Source organism: Nesoenas mayeri (assembly GCF_963082525.1).
Source record: "Nesoenas mayeri genome assembly, chromosome: 3".
NCBI lineage: Eukaryota > Metazoa > Chordata > Aves > Columbiformes > Columbidae > Nesoenas > Nesoenas mayeri.
The window spans coordinates 15,212,592-15,232,640 of record NC_137544.1 but is presented as its reverse complement, the minus strand read 5'-3'; the positions used below and the strand labels follow the sequence as shown (position 1 = coordinate 15,232,640).

The following is a 20,049-nucleotide window of genomic DNA, read 5'->3' as shown; positions in this document are numbered from 1 at the left end:
TTAGAAGTTAGGCTACCCTTACTCATGGACATCGCTCATACAGATCTCGTGTGCCTGGTACATCCTAATGTGATAGTTTGTTACAGCCTCCTACCTGACCTCTATGGTCTGAGGTGAATTTGATGGCAGTGTTTACCTACCTACTGATATGCTGGGAAGAGAAGAGTACTTAGTGAGGCTCTTACTGTCATATTATCTCGATGTCATGTGAGCTTCAGCTTCCCTAGACAGATGGATGATAATACTGTGTTTTTCCTATTGTCTGTAACAAGAGCTTGTGGATGGGTTTTGATAGATTAAGACCTGTTGCTGAATTAGTCAGGCTCAAAGGTATTTCAAGGCCGCTTCAAGAACAGAGTCTGCTGTGAGAAAGAGGGGCGTTCCTCAATTACCGGGGTCCTGACGTGGCATGAATCATCGGACGTATCATCAGTGAGAGTCCAGAGCACGGACAGCCCACGATCCTCATTTAACGAATCCATGCTTAGAGCGTGGACGCATGATTAGAATATAGTTACGTATATAAGAAGACTTGTTTCTGTAATAAATGGCTTAGCGTGATTAACATTGAATCGACTTGTTTTGCTTAGTCCTTATCTTGCTCTACAAGAGCTGACCTGTGTTCACCACGTAATAGCAAAAGCTTGACATCCTGCAGACTACGACCCTTACCTTTTGTGTAATTCCTTGATGGAAAAACAGTTAAAACAGCATATAAAAAAATGTAGTTCATGCTGTGATAATGAGGTATAGTAAGGACATGAGGAATGTACAACAAATACCATTTCTACTTAAGGACCCAGCATCTGTTGCATATCTTGAAAAGTATATGCCATAAATACCTATGAACATACTGTGGAATAAAGTGGGTCTGCTGTTACTGGTGCAGGCCAGAGTTTGACCTGTGCTAAAGAGGCCTCATGGCTTTGACCTGCCAGATGATAAATACAAGGTAGATCATGAATTGGATTACAAAATGCTGTAATTGTCTCTTTTGCGTGGCCAGGTACTACAACTGGACGACAGCTGGTCCCCTTCTGCTAGCAATGCAGGCATTCCAGAAGCCTTTGCCAAAGGTGAGATTGAACCTGAAGGTTGGTCAGAAGAGGAGTTGTGATGTTCTGCCATTTATAAAGACAGGGAAGAGGGCTGTTGTGCAAAACAATCTGCACATCAATAATATCTATCTGCACATAACCATTCATCTAGCTTATGCTAAGGGCTAAATAAGCAGGAGTAAATTTGATCTGTGAATAGTATTTATTTGCTAGGCTAAGATAGTTACAAATATTTTGAAGGGAGAGAAATTCCCGTTTTCCTTCATTAATATGGATTGTAAACATAAACTATATTGACCTGTGTTAGTGTTTGCTGTAGCTCAATACTTGGTGACTGATTTCCATTTTATCTGGATACAGTATGCATTATCAAATAAAAATAGAGGCTTGGGATTGTAACTTCAGTGACTGAACTTCAACAACTGGATAAGGAAGGCCTGTAGCTTTCTAGCTTTCCCTTGGTTGTTTCTTCATAACCAACCCAGGTAGGTTGTAGCAGATAGCTACAGCTATGTGACAGCTCTATATGTTGGCTTATATTAAATGTATTGATGAACTTAGTCCAATTCCACGTGACCAGGTGCCACATAGATGCTGAGGACAGCAATACACACTACTGAGAATGTATATAAACACGTAGCATCACCGTTGGCACTACTTTGTATCCTGGCAAGTCATGGATTTAATAAATTTTGGAACTTAAGCTTTTCCTCTGCAATTTGCAGCACTTCACATGTCTTTGGGTTTAATCTATGTGAATTCAAATACTATCTCTGTTGCCATGAACATGGAATAAAAATCTATTCAGAGTCCAGAGTACTCTCTGCCACCATGTTCTTAGTGCCATGTTACCTATGTATGAAGTAATGTGTATCTGCACTGTAGCATCCCAGTATAAAATAAATTTATCCTAAAAGTCCCAAACATCTGGTAAACCTGACTTGAATTTCAAGGATGCCACAGAACCAGATGTTTTGTGGTTTACTGCAAATATTTTAGTAATCTTCAAAGGTGGGACTCATACCATGGAACTCAAATGCCTACAGAAGGTGTATAGTTACCCTACTCTGTGTTTGTTGGGCAATTCCACAGAGTGATTCAGACTTTGATAGGAGCCTATTAGGTCTTCAGTGGCAATAAATATAAGGAAAGGAAACAGCATTTTTAATTAAACATTTTGATGCCTAAGCCAGATGTTTTGGGTTTTGCCTAGAATGGGTAAATGGAAAGAATTGGTATGAATTATTTTTGCTTAACAGCAAAGGGAAATGGCAGTTCTTTAAACAGCGTTATGGTATGGTTACATCATTATTCATGTAGGTTATCCGTTAAGAAAAGTCTTCTATGAGTGTGAAATTCAGTGTGTCAATTTTTTTTTAGTGGATAACGTATTCTGAATGCTGGTAACTTTTAGACAGTGCAATTTTAATTTAATGGAGAAGCCAGTATATATAATTGGAGCAGTCTGTAGGATTGGGAAGGTTTACTTGGCTGAACTGTACCTCTGAAACTAAAATTGCTCATTTATGCTACCAGTCATCCTACTGGTTTTCTTAATGACCTGTTAATTAGAGGTTTGATTTGCTGTAATAATGAAACTAAGGAATGAAAATACTAAGATACTTCATCGAAACAGGCTTTATGAAGTGATTGAGAACTGGAGTTTTTGAAAAAAAAATCACTCATCTTCTGCAAAATACACTCAACCACATGTCTAATCATGAGCATGTGAATTATCTCAATCAAAGTCAATAGGACATCTGCTTGAAGTTGTCCATATGTTTGAAAGTTAGCCACTGTTCTCAACAGTGGTATTCCATTCCCTGTAGCTCCATCTGCTCCTTGTTTTTCCCATTTTTGTTTAAAAAGTTCTCAACTTATTTGCTCAACTTTATTCCTCTGTCATTCCTCTCTCTTCTCATATACTTTAGATAGTACAGTGAAGAGAACCTATGGAAAACTTGAGAAAAGGGATGCATTGTACCATGTTCTAGCTGTATGGAACCCTCTCTCTTAACTGTGAAGAGTTCTCAGAATGATTTATTATTTTTTTAAATCACTAATCAATGTCACAGTTTTTTTCTGAGGCTACCAGCTTAGAAAGCCGGTGGCCAAGCTGTTCTCAGGTGTACCAAACACTGTGGCCACCTTTACTGTAATATTTTCCCCTTTTGTCTTTCGCTTGTTCTCTGGGTGAAAGAATTCAGCTCTCCTTGTTACAATGCATAAGACTCCAGTCATTGTGGGTATTGAAAGAAACTTTTCTCTACTGAGGTCTTGTATTTACAGCCAATGAAAAGTAGCCAGGGTGAAAAAACACCTAGTTCTAACATTGTCAAATTCATAACATCATACTAAACTCATAAAAGCTAGTGATTTCTCTGCTTTTTTTCCCAAACTGGTGATTAAATATGAACTTCGTAGTTATTTTTAAATTACAATAACTGTCTTGCATGTGTGTTTGTTACCGTTTTGCATGAGAGCTCCTTCAAGAAGTGATATTTTCCTTTCTTTTTTTTTTAAATATGATTTGCACTAAGTAACTTCAACTTAAAAACAGTAGGTTCTCCATTCTAGACATTATACTAACATCTATTTATGTTTTTTTTTCTTCTTTGATTTTATCTCTTTTTCATTTTCCTTTTTAAAAAACCATAAGTATTCATGCTTAAGTTACTTCAGAGCAGCTCTGGATACCATTAGATTTTGCTTTAGTAGAATTTATGGTCCACAGACAGTATGTTTACTTTTATTCTATTTATTATCAGTTAAAATTGTGTGTTTGACACTTTATTTCATTTACATGTATCAGGCTGTCCTTTGTTTTGGGTTTTTTTTATGTTGCCATCCATTTATCACAGGCCACTGTGGAATCTATAATGAGGGACAAGATGCCCAAAAAAGGTGGAAGGTGGTGGTTTTCATGGCGAGGGAGGAACAGCACTATTAAAGAGGTAAGTTTAAGCAGCAAGAGGACTTTCCTTCTAGTTGCACTGGGAAGGCTGGATGCCTCCATAGTCATCCCTTTGAATTCTGCTTCTGAGAGTAACGCAATATTCAATTTGACTGAGGATATACACATTAAAAGATGTTTAAACAGAGTCTAAAGTCTGACTTCTTTTGACTTCAGAAAGCTTTGGATCAGACTCTACCTGAAACATTTGCCTGCAGGGTTTTGGTTCTGCATTTATTTTCATTACATAGACCTGAGGCAGTATTATCTAATGGATTAAATGTGTGTAGGAACCTGGAATCGAAGAGCAGTGCCACTAATTTAATGTTTCCGTGCAGATTACCTACCTTCTGCAGCTTTCTTTTGATAGTTGGTGAACAGACATATTTATGAGGAGTGTGAGCTGTAAAATTCAGAAAAACCTAAGACAGAAAACTGACTGTCTATTAGTTTGAAAGTATTTTTGAATTTCTTCTCTGAGCATTAAAAGTTTGTGGTAACAGTCTTAAAGCCATGGATGAACATTAAAAACAGGGAAAAAAGCAAAACTTTATATGAAATATTGATCCTCTGTCTAGACATATTTAATCTTTAAAGCTGGCTAATAAAACCTCTTCATATTAATTTGTACTACTAAAGCATTAGTACTTGAGGGGAGAAAATAACTTCTAATACATTTTCCTGGTTGTGCCTCAGTCGATGAAATCTTTCAGCCTTGCATGAAATAATCATTGTACTGATCTGTGGATATGAGATTCAGAGCATGAGATTTATATACAGTTGGTTGAAGTTTTTTAGAGTTTCTGAGTGGAAGTGTTTGGTTATCTATTGAGCTGTGGTAGCTATGTTGTTGTTTGTGTATCTCATAAAATCATTCCCTATGTAAAAATTTTGTGGGACGAAATTGATAGAGCTTAGCATCTACTCAAGGTAAAAACAGTTTGGAAAGATTTATTGCATTGAAGATTTTAATGACTGTATGATAGGTAACAGTATGTTTTTTTTTCTTCTCCAGAGCCATACTTTGCTTTTTCAGGTGAAATCTTGCTGTTTGAAGTGCATGAGCTGAGTAGTTATGAGATTGATCCCTGAACTTCAACAGTACCAGATGTGAAATCTGATATTTCTGTACTTCTTCCATGCAATACTAAATCTTAATTCTTCTTCTGAGTTTTATATTTCTGATTTTTAGTTTTTTGTACAACCTTTATAAGAAAACCATTAAGTTTTATTTTGTCTACAAGTAAAGAAAACAAACATGCTGTTGATTTTTACCAAGTCTGTACAGGACAGAATTTGCTTTTCAAATATTTTTCTAAAAACTTTTGCTCTCTCTCCAGCAGGAGATGCACAGCTTCTCATTTTTGTATTTTTACAGGAAACAAAGCCGGAGCAAGGTATGAGTGAGAGCAGACTTACAGGAGCAGGCTCTTCACAAATGAGCATGGCAAACAGGTACCCCCAAAATGATCTGTCCCTGAAATGAGGAGCAGTTACTATTTAAGAATGAAAGCAAGCTACCTCTTACTTTTGAATAAAGAAACACTGCCTCAGTGAAGTATGCATAATTTGTTATTCGCTGCACCAAATGGGTGCAGATAGGCGGACTCTGCCCTTGGCAGGGTTGCAGATCTTGTGAGTGCTCTGGCATTTCTGTGGTTTGGCTGGCAGCTCCGTGACACACGTTCCAGCCCCTTGAAAACAAACAATAAGCTGTATGTATCTCTCTAGAGTTTTCAAGGCAACTGGGGCTGTTTAGCCTGGAGAAAAGGAGGCTGAGGGGAGACCTGATCGCTGTCTACAACAACCTGAGAGGAGGTTGTAGCATGGAGGGTGTTGGTGTCTTCTCCCAAGTAGCAAGTGACAGGACAAGAGGAAATGGCTTCAGGTTGCACCAGGGGAGGTTTAGATTGGATATTAGGAAAAAATTCTTCACAGAAAGGGTTGCCAGGCATTGGAACAGGCTGCCCAGGGAAGTGGTGGAGTCACCATCCCTGGAGATGTTTAAGAGATGTGTAGATGTGGTGCTTAGGGACACGGTTTAGAGGTGGATTTGGCAGTTAGATTTAATGATCTTAAAGGTTTTTTCCAACCAAAACAATTATGCAGTTCTAACATTGTAGGTGACCCTATGCTGTTGTCATATCCCAGTTGCTAAAATTTCTGATTTACATATACTTATGTCCTGATAATTAATTTGTTCCTGCATATTCTGGGAAGTTCAGGGGCCTAAGTCTTTCCAGAGATTTATTTTTCCTAGGCAATAGTCATGGTTTTCTATTCTTTCAAGGATTGCAGAAGTCTCTTCCTTTGTGTGCTCCAAATTAATTATACTGTATGGCCAGAATCTCTCCTTTAGGAGGGTTCCATAAGATGGGCTTTAACTTGCTTTGGAGGGATCACTTAGCCAGGGATAGCTCTCCTACATTAGCCCTTTGCTGTACTTAGAGATCTCACTGTAAAGACACCTCTCTGTGTGCTGTCAGCACTTAAAGCTGAGAAGGGCCAGATTCGAATATGCTTTATGCTCATTAAGTTCAAGGATCTTTGTGAAACAGAAAGGCATTAGCTGTCATTCTTTCCAGGGGTCAGCAGTTGCAGTCCAGGAGAACATGCTGGCAGGAGGATTCCTCATTCTGTAGGAGACTAGTTGTTATCTCAGTTGCATCTGAGTTTGTGCGAGCCACAGAATAAATCAGAAAGGCTCATTTGCCTTTAAGGGGTGACAAGTGACATTTAGGTCTGTTGTTTCTTACATGGCTGTTTAAAGATAAGCTTTAAAGTAGGATTAAGACTTCAAGCAGATGAGATCCTGTAATTGGTATTCTTTGTTTAAATTTTAACTGACCTTAGAAATGTGTCATTAAAAGTTTATTGCCTGCAAGCAAAATGCGATAAGAGGGATATTGAGTAAAGCTTTTGGATCTGCTGTTACAAAGGATAAGCTAGGCTTTTAAATGTTGCTAGTCATGACATGTGGTATCTTGATATTTGGTCAAGATTTCCTAACATCAAACAACAGCCAGGTGTGATTGAAATAAGAGGCCAGATGACGCTTGTTTGAGAGATGAGATTTGTTGGATCCACAAGGGATATTTTACCTTCTCTATAAGGTGATAGATTTGTTTACTATAGGAAAACTTTTTCTCTGAAGAAAAATATCCTTAAAACATTTCTGAAAAAATAGTTATAGCAGGAAAAAAGAATAAAAATTATATTGATGTGTATTTAAATGGAATTGTATAAAGGGGCTCAGGTTTTATGACTTTTCATCTTCACATCCTGAATGGGGTAATCCTGCAAATTCTGGAAAAGAATAATCCAATGATCTAAAGTTGCTCATTGAAGGAGAAAGAAGACTTAGTTTCTGTAATAAAAGTTCCATCACCTGGGTTGTTTTTTATTAATTGCTAAATTCTTTGGAGGAGGAAAGAAGTGGGTAAGAGAAAGCCAGCATAACAAATGCGTATTTATTCTTCTGAGAACTGAAGACGTTTTGTAGTTACAGTATCTAATGGTTATTATTCCTTTACCACTACGAGATTTTGGAGTTAATACGGTACATTAATTTAAATCCATTAAATATAATTAATGAAAACTAGCTTGTAGGCAAGTGAACGGCTAGAACAATCCAAGTATGAATAATCGGGAACATGTGTGAATGAAAATTCGGCACTTCATTGATATATTTAGAGCCATGATGTGAATGGCCTCCTGTGAGACACTACTTAGAAGTGGAGAGTTAATGAATTATTTGGTGACTCACTGTTAATGCATTTTTAGTGGATACTGAGATGCATTTACTGACATGATAACATTTTCTGGGTGTGCAATATTCCAGAATAAAAGATGAATCTTCTTCAAGCGATGAAGACCCTAGAGCTGCCAAACAAAACCTCGGGTCATTACAAACCAACTCAAGTCATCTCTCATTATTGTCTGGAATCAGTTACAAAAAAACACTTCGACTCACTTCTGACCAGCTTGTGAGTTAATTTTACATCCTTGTCCTAGAATGTCATTTCTAATGCAACATGGACAATACTGTTATTCAGGCTTGCAAAGCTTAATTAGCTCTTATCTCTTGCATTTAATTACTTCTCATGTTATATATAAAAAAAAATGTTTTTCCTCTCTTTTCACTATTAAGCATGAATATTTTACCTTGCAGCGAGTGCTGGGGTTTAGAGATTGGGAGGCATGGGATCCCATTTAGAAAAATATCAAAATTAAATTCCCAAAGTATGTATTAGCTGCATGAATAAGCGTACTAGAACCATGTCCTTCTTGTATTATGTATAATGTGTATATGTTAACCCACAGACCTCTCTTTTTTTCTTATTCCTCTCCTCTCCTTTGTAGGCAGACAGTCATATTTTACATAAATATAGTTTTCTTTTAGTAACGTCTGAATGTGAATTCTGCTTGTGAATTTACTATGAGGCCAGGCTATTAATTTCTTTGGAGCCAGTTCTCTTCCTCTGCGACAAAGGTGTTTTGACTTATGGTGACAAAACTGTTAGTTTTCTGTTCTGCCCATTACAATTTGATCTGGAAAAATGGGCTGTTTTAAGGAAATACTTTTTGTGATCTGATCTGCAGCCAATTAATTTTCTGAAGGAAACCCACACAAGGCGCACAGCATTAAACAGCCCATCGCTCACTGCCTGAATAGTTTGCAAGAAATACAGAATTTTTCCCAAGAGACAGATGGGATGTGTTGGTAATCTTCTATAGCAAACAAAAAGGAAGGGTTACACAAATACATTGATGCATTTCAGATTCAGAAACCTTGCAGAAATTAGCTGAAGCTAGAACTTTTAAATTGGTTTCTTGATGAAACAGTGGGTGAGGGTCATCAGGTACCCATCAGTTCTTCTGCATTCCCACCTCCTTTTCACTTTTTAACTCACTGAACAATTGCAGTGAAACGTAACTAAGAAAGAGAGAGACACTTAATATGTTAAACTGCAAGTTTTGTGAAAATGAATGGTTAGATCCACAAATAGAATCAAATAGGTAGTCTCTTGCCCAGTGAGTCGCTGAGTGACACAGGAGACAGTGAGAGGGAAGGGCACGGAAATGGCAAAGTTCAGGAAATTTGTTGGGCACTGAAGGGCGATAGGTCATGTGATATGAGAGGTGAGTTATTACAGGAAAGAGGTGTAATACTATAGAACACAAATCCACATATAAACACTATTAGAGTTACCTACATTTCTGCATATGTATCGATATCTCAGAAATGGAAAACCTCCATAGATAGTCCCTATTCCATAATTAGTTATTGTTTATATGAACTTTCGGGGATTTTTTTTAATATCTCTGACTGTGAAATTGATTTTTTTTTTTTCTTTGTTTGCTTTGTTCTGCTCTATAAATAAATCCCTAATGTACACTATGCAAACCCCTGCTGTCATTGTTTAGACAATAACTCTGCTGAAAGCAATAAGATTCATTATGACGAAGGCAGTGATCATCTGTGGTTTGTGTTTGCATTGTGTCCATTTTACCTGCTCAGTTTGTTGATTATCTTGCTGATAATGTCTTGCAGAAAAGCTTAAAGCTCAAGAATGGCCCCAACGATGTGACCTTCAGTGTTACAACACAGTATCAAGGCACTTGCCGCTGTGAAGGCACCATTTACCTATGGAACTGGGATGAAAAAGTTATTATTTCTGACATTGATGGAACAATCACACGGTGAGTTCACGAACAGGGAGAGGCCTTATCTGCAAGGACAAGCTGTCCTTTAAACTAAAGGAAAAAGTAATTGACAGAGAATTTTGAGTCCTAGAATCATCATATTGTAGGGGGGGATGGGGGCATGGTTGTTTTGTTTTGGTTTTGTTTTTTTAGCTTTCAAACAATGCAAGAATCATTAGCTGAATTCTTAATTCCATGAAGACACATGCCATCTGCACCCGTTATTTGTCACCTATTGGTGTTCCATTGTAGTATTTACAATGGTTTTGGAGGAACTTCTACAAAATAATAACATTTTCGCTGCATCACACCCATGAAGTACACTGGCTACATTAAAAAGAAGAAACATGTGAATTCTGTTTTAGAAGGCATTATTAGGGCATTCCAGTGAGAGGCATTGTCATTTAGAAGACAAGACTCCAAAATCAATGTCAGAATTAGAATTTGATGGAAAGTTTCAGATTAGTACTTTGAGTAAAGCCCACCATTTTGGAGTGACCAAAATGAATCACTCTGTTGCTGATTTTTATTTAGTTAGTAATTTAACATTGGGGAAAACACCTAATAAAAAAATAAATATTTTCTTTTGACCATTTAAATGCTTACATACGTTTCAAAATAATTTTATTTGAAAATCAAGCTTGGTAGTATCTAAAGACATGTATCTGTTGGAGAGGGTCCAGAGGAGACCACCAAGATGATCAGAGGGCTGGAACAGCTCTGCTGTGAGGACAGGCTGAGAGAGTTGGGATTGTCCAGCCTGGAGAAGAGAAGGCTCTGAAGAGACCTTATTGCGGCCTTTCAGTGCTTAAAAGAGGCCTGTAAGAAAGATGGGGACAGACTTTTTATCAAGGCCTGTTGTGACAGGACAAGGGCTTTAAAGTAAAGGAGGGAAGATTCAGACCAGATATAAGGAACAAATTTTTTACTATGAAGGGAGTGAAATACTGGCCCAGGTTGCCCAGAGAGGTAGTAGATGCCCTGTCCCTGGGGGCACTGAAGGCCAGGCTGGATGGGGCTCTGAACAACCTGATCTAGTGGAAGCTCATGGCAGGAGGGTTGCACTAGATCACATTTAAATGTCTCTTCCAACCCAAACCATTCTGTGATTGCATTATAATTAGAAAAAAAGAGAATAAGGAAGAATAATTTCCAAGAGCAATTGGGGTGAATTAAAATACTTGATTTAAAATGGAACTATTTTCTTTGTCATGATTTATTCATTGTAGGGCAAACCTTTTTTCGGTGCCAGCATAAATTAATATTCTCCGCTTTGTTTTCTTGAACTTCAACAAAGTGAATGAAATCTACGCTGCTGTTGAGCTGGCCAGAAAGTTACTGGATCGCTTCACCTTACAATACCATTGCAAATCCATTCTAAGACAATGCCCAATGTTTTCTCTCTAAGATGCAAGAGATTCAGGGTGTGGGTCACTTTCTGTATCTGCATAATGCATAGCCAAGTGAGCTGCTCATTTGTTCTAGGTGTTATTCTAGTGTAAATAATTTTCTCCTATGTAAAGCAGGAAATACATATAGTATAGCTATTTCATGATACTTTATACATGACCAACTGCTGGCTTTTTGTGGAGAGATTTGTTTTAAGTCAGCTAGAATGTGACTTACCTGATGCTTACACTTTCCCATAAACTTCCCTTATGGGTATATGTGGTTTATTTAGTAAACATTTTATATAAACCTCGAAAAGTATGCTTAGTACTGGCTGGCCTACCACACCGATCTGATGGATAGCCTATATGCTGTAACTTCCCTGTTACCTATGGGTCATGAGCTTATCCATGAAGACAAGTCCTGGGGCACAAAAGTAATTAAAACAACGTGGCCAAGGATGGGCATGTCAGTTCTGTCTCAAAGGGGAGTAAAATAATCCTCTTCTGATCATAATCAGTACCTTACAGAAAACCTTATTTTCCTTTACCGCTAGCCAGATAAGTTAGTGGGGTTTGTATGAACCTCAATGGTGGTTGTAAGTATTGTTCTTTCTCAGTTCATTTATATTCTTTTTCCTTTATTAAGGTCAGATACTTTAGGTCATATTTTGCCAACTCTTGGGAAAGACTGGACACACCAAGGGATTGCAAAGCTGTACCATAAAGTGAGCCAGTGAGTATTCAGTAAATCTGTGCATCTGTGGCTTGTTTGTGTTTATTCATTTGCATATGAAAATTAAAATTTCTCTAGGCTTCTCTTAACCTGCAAGGGTGATAATTTCATCAATATCTTGTCAATTCTGCTGTATGATAGCCACAGCGAAACCTGCTTTGTGATATCAAAAGCAAAAGCCCCGAATTAATGAGTAGTGATTGCTCCTCCAACCATCTCAAACATATGGCTACATTTAATTACAAAAACCGTAGTAGTTTGAACGAGTTGTGTAGTTGCAGCAAGTGGAACTTTTTTTGCAAACTGGGAGTTGCAGCAGCATTAATTCATAAGATGCTTTTATACCTTCCCTTCTCTCCTTGCTGAGGAGTCTCTGAGATGCATAAGGACTGTTCAGCCTGGGGTGGTCACTGTAGGTGGAGTTCTCACCAAACTTAGCTCACCTGGAGTTATGCAGGGATGAAATCTAAAGCACATGGGATGAATCCATTTGAGGGAGTTCCCTTGTTTTCCAGTGAGCAGAAAGGGAGATTAGTGAATCATATCCTTTTAGCTCAGCACAATGTCTTGAGTAGAAATGGACCCATTTTGGATATTCACTGCTGATGTTCTTGTTGTTTTTTTTGTTGTATAAATAACAAGTTTAAAAGATAGTGATGATTTTTGCTACTGATGATTATACAATTTATTTTGTTATTTCTGTATTTAAGTATTTGTTTTCAATTCCAGTATTAAATTGCAAAGTTAGAAAGGATCAATCTTGAAATATTTTTGTGTCATTGGTTAATTTTGGGAGTAGGTGATAAGAAATTACTGCTTAAAGTGCAGTTTAAAGACATTAAAAGTCAGTAAGACATACGCTGTGAAGACCCCGATGAACTGGCCTTTACCTGGCAACACCAGTGTGAGCTGCTCTATTATAGCTCAGTAGTTGATCTGTGCTAGTGCCTCTTGCTCCGTATAATAAATACCTTTTGTGCTACAGTGGGTGGAAGGATCTGGATTCATCATGTTTACTTGTGGGTCGTACACTCTGTGCAATTCATCGAGAAAGACAGGCGTATTTGAAAAGTAGCTCAGGATACCTGAGATCTAACAATGTTTGGAAAAACTTCTTTTTCCAATAGCTTTTGAAATACTGGACAACAGTAGATCAATTGTGCTTCTGGTCAGTTAATGTCATTAACAGGGAGACTAGAACAGGGAGACCTAGAACAATATATTTCAAAAAACTTGGGTATTTCCTCTGATAAATATGAACAGGAGAAAAACAGTCAGACTGTACCAACTCCCATGGGGTGATGTGTGGGATTCCTTCTAGGTGAGCAAGGCTAGTGCAAGAGCACAGGTGTACTGCTGGTCCCCTGGATGCAGTTTGCAGTGTAGTCAGGACACTGGGTAATCTGGAGGATCAAAGAGAGAATGTGGCGAGTTTTGTGATTAGCAATTGGGAGAAAAAAGGAAACGAGGAGAACAATTAATTGATGTCTGAATGGAATCAGATGAAGTATCCAATATATTCTGATGTTATACATTCAGATTTTAACTTTTACAAAGAGAATTACTGATTGCTGTCTGTTGATATTTTTGCTTTATGCAGAAAATAAAATTGGTTTTCTTTATGAAGTTAAATTCAGCTGTTCTTACATATTCAAATTACTGTAAATGTTTGAAGAGCCTCCGGTACACATCACTCTGTCCTCTTAGTTAATCTGATTTGTTCTGTGTACTAGGGTTATGCTACGGTTCATTTAATGCTTTTTATTTTACATGGATGATGAATTATAAATTATGGATGATAGAAACTAAATTGTGCCAGAGACACTTGTCTGTGGTTTTATTCTGTATGGACATATGTAATCACAGAAAAGACAGGATAGCCTGGGAATTCACATGCTGAGCAGTATTTAGTTCTGTATATAACCTTTGCAATACATTTGTTGAAAATTATTTTTTTTTAATTGCAGTTGTTATTTCTATGTCTGCCACCATTATGAATCATTAGGGCTTTGGTGATCATAAACATGGGGGAAAAATAGATTTGAGTCATTTTGTTTTTCAGATTACCGAATTAATTATGTAGGGACTAGATATTATAGCTGAACACCATATTAATGTTCAGTGGTTAGATTTTATGACCACATGTGCACTGAATACAGTATTTATTTTTTGAACAATAATTTTGTATAGGACTTTGGAAGTAAATTACTATTAAGTTGAACTAGCATAATTTGATTCTGTTCTGTCATTAACAGAAGGAAGGATAACTTGTGACTTCTGCTGAAACTTTTATTTCAGTGCGAAGTCCAAGATTGCTTTTCATACTGTGTTTTGAAGTTCAAATTTGCTCTGACTCTAAGGAATATGTTACTGCTGCACATAGACTGGTGTTTTTTTGCAGAGGCCCAAGAGGTAGGAGCACAACACCATTAATACAGCCAAGACACTGTTGTCTGCTTTATGCCAAGTGTTTTCCTCTTAGCAGATTTCTTCTCAGTTAATTCGAAGGAGTATGGTTCCACTATGGAGGGTCAGTAAGAAAGCCATAAGAAGTCTTAAGCCACAAGAAGACCAGAGATAAATGAACCCTCTTTAGGTGTAAATCACTAACTGCAGTGGAGCTGGACAGATTTTTAATTATGCAAGGTCCTGGCATAAATGTTTTCATTCCTTTTAAATAAGCCTAGGTTAAACGTAAGTCTTTTTAGCAGTCGTTATTTGATTCATGTAAAAATAAACCTGCAAAATTATTAATGTCAAAATACCTACTTTATTTCTACAGTAATTTCTTCTTTTATTTCTGATCACAGAAACGGGTATAAATTTTTGTACTGCTCAGCACGTGCTATTGGAATGGCAGACATGACCAGAGGATACTTGCACTGGGTCAACGAGCGAGGAACGGTGCTGCCTCAAGGGCCGCTGTTGCTGAGTCCAAGCAGCTTATTCTCAGCTTTTCACAGGTATTGCAATGTCACTTGTACGCAGAAAGAAACTCAGAGGTTGGTGGGGGCTGAATGCTCAGCTTTTTTTGATGATAGTGCTTGAAAATCATTCATACTGTTGTTTCTTACACATTGGTGCAAAATTTAAGAGGAAACTTTGTTACAGAAATGCCAAAATTCAACAGATAATCGCTTTGTTTGGTTTATCTCTTAAATGTGCCTCAATATAAATCTACATTCACTGTTTACGAATTGGTACTTCTGTTGACTTGATGTGTTTTGCATAGTATATGAATATTTAGCTATGGGAAATCTGTTCACCTATTAATAACAAGCACTTTTGTCTTGACTTGTAAGGTGTTCCAACTGGCATAAATATATATATATATATATTTTTTTTTTTGTGGAAGAATATTGCTTGGTGGGTTTTGAAGAAATTAATGTGAAAATGAAATGAACTTTTTATGCTCCTAACTGCAGGGTGGTGTTCTGTGTGGACAGTGTTGGTTTTTCTAGGCGTTGAACTATAATAAGTGAATTATAATAACACAGATTATGAATATTGTACCTTCTTCCTAATTCAGTGAAGCGTGTCAAGTGATTACTGAAAATATTTTAAGTTGTTAAAAGCTTCTGTGACAGGATATATTTCATTAGAATTTTTAATGGATGGTTGTTCAGGTGTTCTCCTGATTGAGTGACACGCTACAGACTGTCTTACCAGTCATGTTCTAAATATAAGAGACTGTGGAGATATTACAGTGTACTTCTTATACTGATTAAATAATAAATGCAGTGAAGGGGTAGTTACTGTTATGATACTCATATCTAGAAATATATTTAAAGTGATAGTCTTTTTGGTGTCTTGTTTAGATGAAAGAATGCCCATCTTTCAATATATGCTATCATAAATGTTGTGATGTGTGGGCAATAAATGACTTCATTGTCATCCATAGATTTAATTATTGTGAATCTGAGGGCTCTGAGATCAGCTGCATGCGAGACTGGGGAAAGATGGTTTTATTCCTCTTTTGCACATTCTCAAACTTTGATTTGGAGGTGCTGTTCCAAAGGGCTGTATTACTCCTATGAAGCTTCTGTGCTATTCACATCTTCCTTGACATATGTGTTGGTGCTAGGATGTGGGATTCTGAGCTTCTTAAGCACTTTTGTGTCATGCTGGCATCTTCCTATGTTTTGGGAACTCCAGACTCTGCCACCTGTTCCATCTCCTTGCCAAGAGAAGCTGTTGTGAAAGGGCTTTTGCCCAGAGATGAAATAACTGCTCTGTTCATTAATGAATTCTGTATTCTGTAAGGAGCAACTGAAGAGAAGCAGAAGATTACTTTGTTCCTTAACTTCTGCTAATTAGCAGTGAAAGAGGATCCTGACTGTAGAAATATCTTAACAGGCTGAAGTGCTTGTAGCACATGAGGTAATTGCAATCCTTTAAAAGAAAAGAAAGAAAAAAAGCTATACCCAGTGAAGGCTAATGCAATCTATGAATCATTCTGCAGATCTCAGGAAGCAGTTTACTTGATGACAATTTGTGTCTAGTAAGTCTTTATTTAGCGCCTACTCCTTGAAATCAACCATCCTTGCTCAGTATCATCTTTACAGCATAGATTTCAATAGAAGCTCCCTTGTTTCAGAGCATTTATTTACTGTACCCAGTATGTAAGCTTGGGAAAGCGATTTTTTTCTTCATGGGCCTGTGATATCCAAAGGGAGATTTATTGGAGAAGGGTGGGGGGGGGTCTGTAGGAGTATTCAGCCAGGTGAAAATCTTTAATAAAGAAAACAAAATGGTTTGTGCTATATTTTATGTTCATATTCAGCCTCCCTTTTTTATCATTTCAGGGAGGTGATAGAAAAGAAGCCAGAAAAATTTAAAGTTCAATGTTTGACAGACATCAAAAATTTGTTTTATCCTAACACAGAACCCTTTTATGCCGCTTTTGGAAACAGACCTGCTGTAAGTAATAGCTGAATTCATTTCTATTGCAGAGAACAAAAACATTGCTGTTATGTTGTGGTTCTGTTACATTAGAACCTAGAAGCTTTAAATGGAAGTTAGGAATGTTTTATTAGGCCCTGTACAAAGGAGAATATAAAGGTTTTTTCTCAAAGATCTCACAATGTCGGATACAAACAGAGATGGAAGAGCAGCAAAGTAAATTTGTTATATCTGCATAAGTTAGCATAACAGTAATACTGACTGAAATCCTAACCAAAAAATCCTTGAGCTTGTGTGAAAACACTGATCTTATTTTACTGCACACTGATACAGTGTCAGTGAGGTACCTGCGGACAGACAAAGCTTTTGGATGGGTACTGGTGGGACTTACTCTGGAAACTCTAAGTACACTCAAAATAACTTGGACATCCCACTGAAATCAAAGGTTCTACTTTGCATGGGAAGGGATGTAAAGGCTGGATAGTGGGGCTCTCGGCTTTTCTTCCTCCTATCCTGTTCTGAAGTAACTTTTTAGACGCTTTTCTGGTCTTGTGTTGTGGAAGACACCTACCTCTAGTTCAATTTTTTTGAACACCAAGGAAATAAAATCATGATTTTCATGCACACTTCAACAAAATTTCAAGTAAAGCAGTAAATTAATATTTCTAAAGGAATTAGTGGTAGCTCACTCTGATCGCTGTTGGAGAGCAGTCCTCAAGTGTGAGGTGTGCTACTGGCTTTGAGAAAGTGATGAGCCTGATGTCTTTGGTAGTGTGTTTTTACTTTGTACCCCGCACCCCCCAGCGAAGTTTCAGTGCTTATGGACATTACAGGTGTAGGCAGTGCATGGACTGCCATGATGCTGAATTCTTGAAGTGACTGCTGTTCACTTTTGTTCAGTTACTTTATTTTTTTGGAATATTCTTTACAATATGGAGATTAAAATAATCTTTAATCTTCATGAACGTTCCAGTCTTTCACCACCTCAGCTTTTTAAACCAAACCATTGACTTATATTAGTAAAGTGGAAGCTTGTTTTTGCTCTGATCTTCTGGGAGTTATTTTTATCTTTGCTTTGGTAATGCATTTCTTCAGAACAGATCAAAACTGATGCCTTACTTTCCTTAACAATTTGAATTTATTGGAATACATTCTTAATTTTTACTTCTAATTCTACTGCTTCCCAGCATTGCATTTGCATTGCCTGCTGGGGCTCACTGCTGCTATTTTGGCATCTATTCCTTCCCTTCCCTTCTTTCCCCTGTGCTCTGACATGGCATCAATATATGGGTATGGCACAAATCCGAACTCGGGAGCTAAGACATGTTTCCAGGGGTTTTAATATAGACACAGTTGTTGTGGTTTCCTCTTGTGATCTTGTCCTTACAAACTAATCGCTATTTTACGTGTCACTTATGTTTTAATCTTTTTACACTATTGCAAGATACTTGGTACAACACATTCAAGAAATTAATTGTTCTCTGAAAGAAAAATGGAAGTGCAAATACTTTTGAACCAGATATCATTAGTTTTTAATTGAATGTTATTTTTGTGTCAAGGGAAGTTACTGAAAAACAAACAAATCAATAACAACAACCAAACAAAAACACAAACCAAAACAAACACCCTGCCCCCCCCCCCCCAAAACCCCAAACCAAACGAAAAACCAAACATCAACCCCAAATCCAACAAAACAGGTTTTTGATCACTAGTTTAAACAGAAGTGGCAAACTCCTTACCTAGCTGCAAATTGGCTGTTTCATGAGCATTTTGTTAGTCTGACCTCAGGTTTGTAATATATTAGAGAATTTCGGATACACAGTGACTAGATAGATACAGTACCAATCCTGTGCAAATATGTTCTTCTGTGTGAAATAATCCAGCAAGAATAAACATCATTGTGCGAAGGCAGAATCATGATTTTTCTTTTTTTCCCTCTCTTTTGTTTAGGATGTTTATTCATACAAACAGGTGGGAGTTTCTTTAAACAGGATATTTACAGTTAACCCCAAAGGAGAACTTATACAAGAGCATGCAAAGACAAACATCTCATCGTAAGTAATCTCTTATGCCTAACACCTTGCAGACTAAATTAATTTGCTATTCTAATTGATGACTCAGATTGCCCAAAGATGCTTTTAATTTCTTAGACATTTCAAACAAAACAGAAAAAAAGACAGACTCGACACTTTCCTTCAGTTAAACTGACAAAAAGAAATTGTTTAGTATTTAGTTTAATATATTACATGAGTAAAGCAGATGGAAATGAATTATCAGTGTACTATTTAGTCAGCATAAAAATGAGACTAGCTGGTTTCCTGAAGCCATCCGCCTTTTCAAAACTTCCCTTTCCTGCAGCTCCTATCTGGAAGAGACAGAAAACAAAATCTGAAGATAGGGCTGAGGGCTTCCAGCGAGATACTTAGGCACTGTAGCACCTAAAACTGAATGGAAATGGTCTTTTAATAATGTTAAGATTGTCCTTAATTGAAGGGGAGCCATATGTGTGTGAAATATGAATAATGAATTGAGCAGGGATCTGTTTGAGCTGAGCCGGACAGAAATGGAGAAGCAAAATAGGGGGCTTGAATATTTTGGCAGGTGATCTGGATGGAAAATACAATGTATTTCTTATTATATAAGTATTGTTGCTTAGAATTTATGGATTTCTTATCTGAACTGTGAATCCTTCCTGGAAGCTAGGAACCCAAATCTAGTTTAATTTCATTTATTTGAGTGGGCTGACTTGTCTGTGTAAGAGTAGCCATACCTTAGTGGTTAGGGACTTATAAAAATTCAAAACCCATCTGAAATGGCTCAGTTTTCTTTTTATTTGTTTATTTTCCAGCTATGTCAGACTATGTGAAGTGGTAGACCACATTTTCCCTTTGTTGAAAAGAAGCCATTCTTCAGACTTCCCTTGTTCTGATACCTACAGTCAGTTCACCTACTGGAGAGAACCTCCGCCGCCTTTTGAAACTCAGGACACACATCCATCTTCGTCTTAACTGCACCTCCACACGGTTGGCCTCAACTCAAAGAAGGTGTTAGCTTGTATTGAATGGACAGCACTTGGCTTTGGCTCTTGACAGTTCAGCTGGAATCTGTGATGTGAGCATTGTATTCTTTTGCTGTGAGCAAACTTAGAAATGCTTTCTCATACTTAGTCACATTTCCAGATGACGAGGAGTCTCACTAGGAATAGAAGTTCTGTTTCTAGCTCCTCAAATTGTGCCATACAGTTTCATTTTTTTAAGGTCAAATAAAAGTGAAGTTATGTTGGAGTTGCAGTTTAACATGCCATAA

General features: G+C 37.4%; 1 protein-coding gene across 1 annotated transcript in view; it reads left to right on the top strand.

Annotated features, from left to right (window-relative positions):
- LPIN1 (lipin 1) overlaps positions 1–19,751 on the top strand; it is a gene marked incomplete at both ends in the record, with an annotated part of 78,884 nt that extends 59,133 nt beyond the window's left edge. Inside the window, 10 exons of the mRNA XM_080341895.1 lie at positions 1,007–1,076; positions 3,920–4,012; positions 5,390–5,466; positions 7,853–7,997; positions 9,566–9,714; positions 11,755–11,841; positions 14,652–14,804; positions 16,647–16,761; positions 18,694–18,797; positions 19,592–19,751. Coding sequence (XP_080198021.1) covers positions 1,007–1,076; positions 3,920–4,012; positions 5,390–5,466; positions 7,853–7,997; positions 9,566–9,714; positions 11,755–11,841; positions 14,652–14,804; positions 16,647–16,761; positions 18,694–18,797; positions 19,592–19,751 — 1,153 coding nt within the window. The remainder of the gene's footprint in view (positions 1–1,006; positions 1,077–3,919; positions 4,013–5,389; positions 5,467–7,852; positions 7,998–9,565; positions 9,715–11,754; positions 11,842–14,651; positions 14,805–16,646; positions 16,762–18,693; positions 18,798–19,591) is intronic.
- Positions 19,752–20,049: the final 298 nt, after the last annotated feature.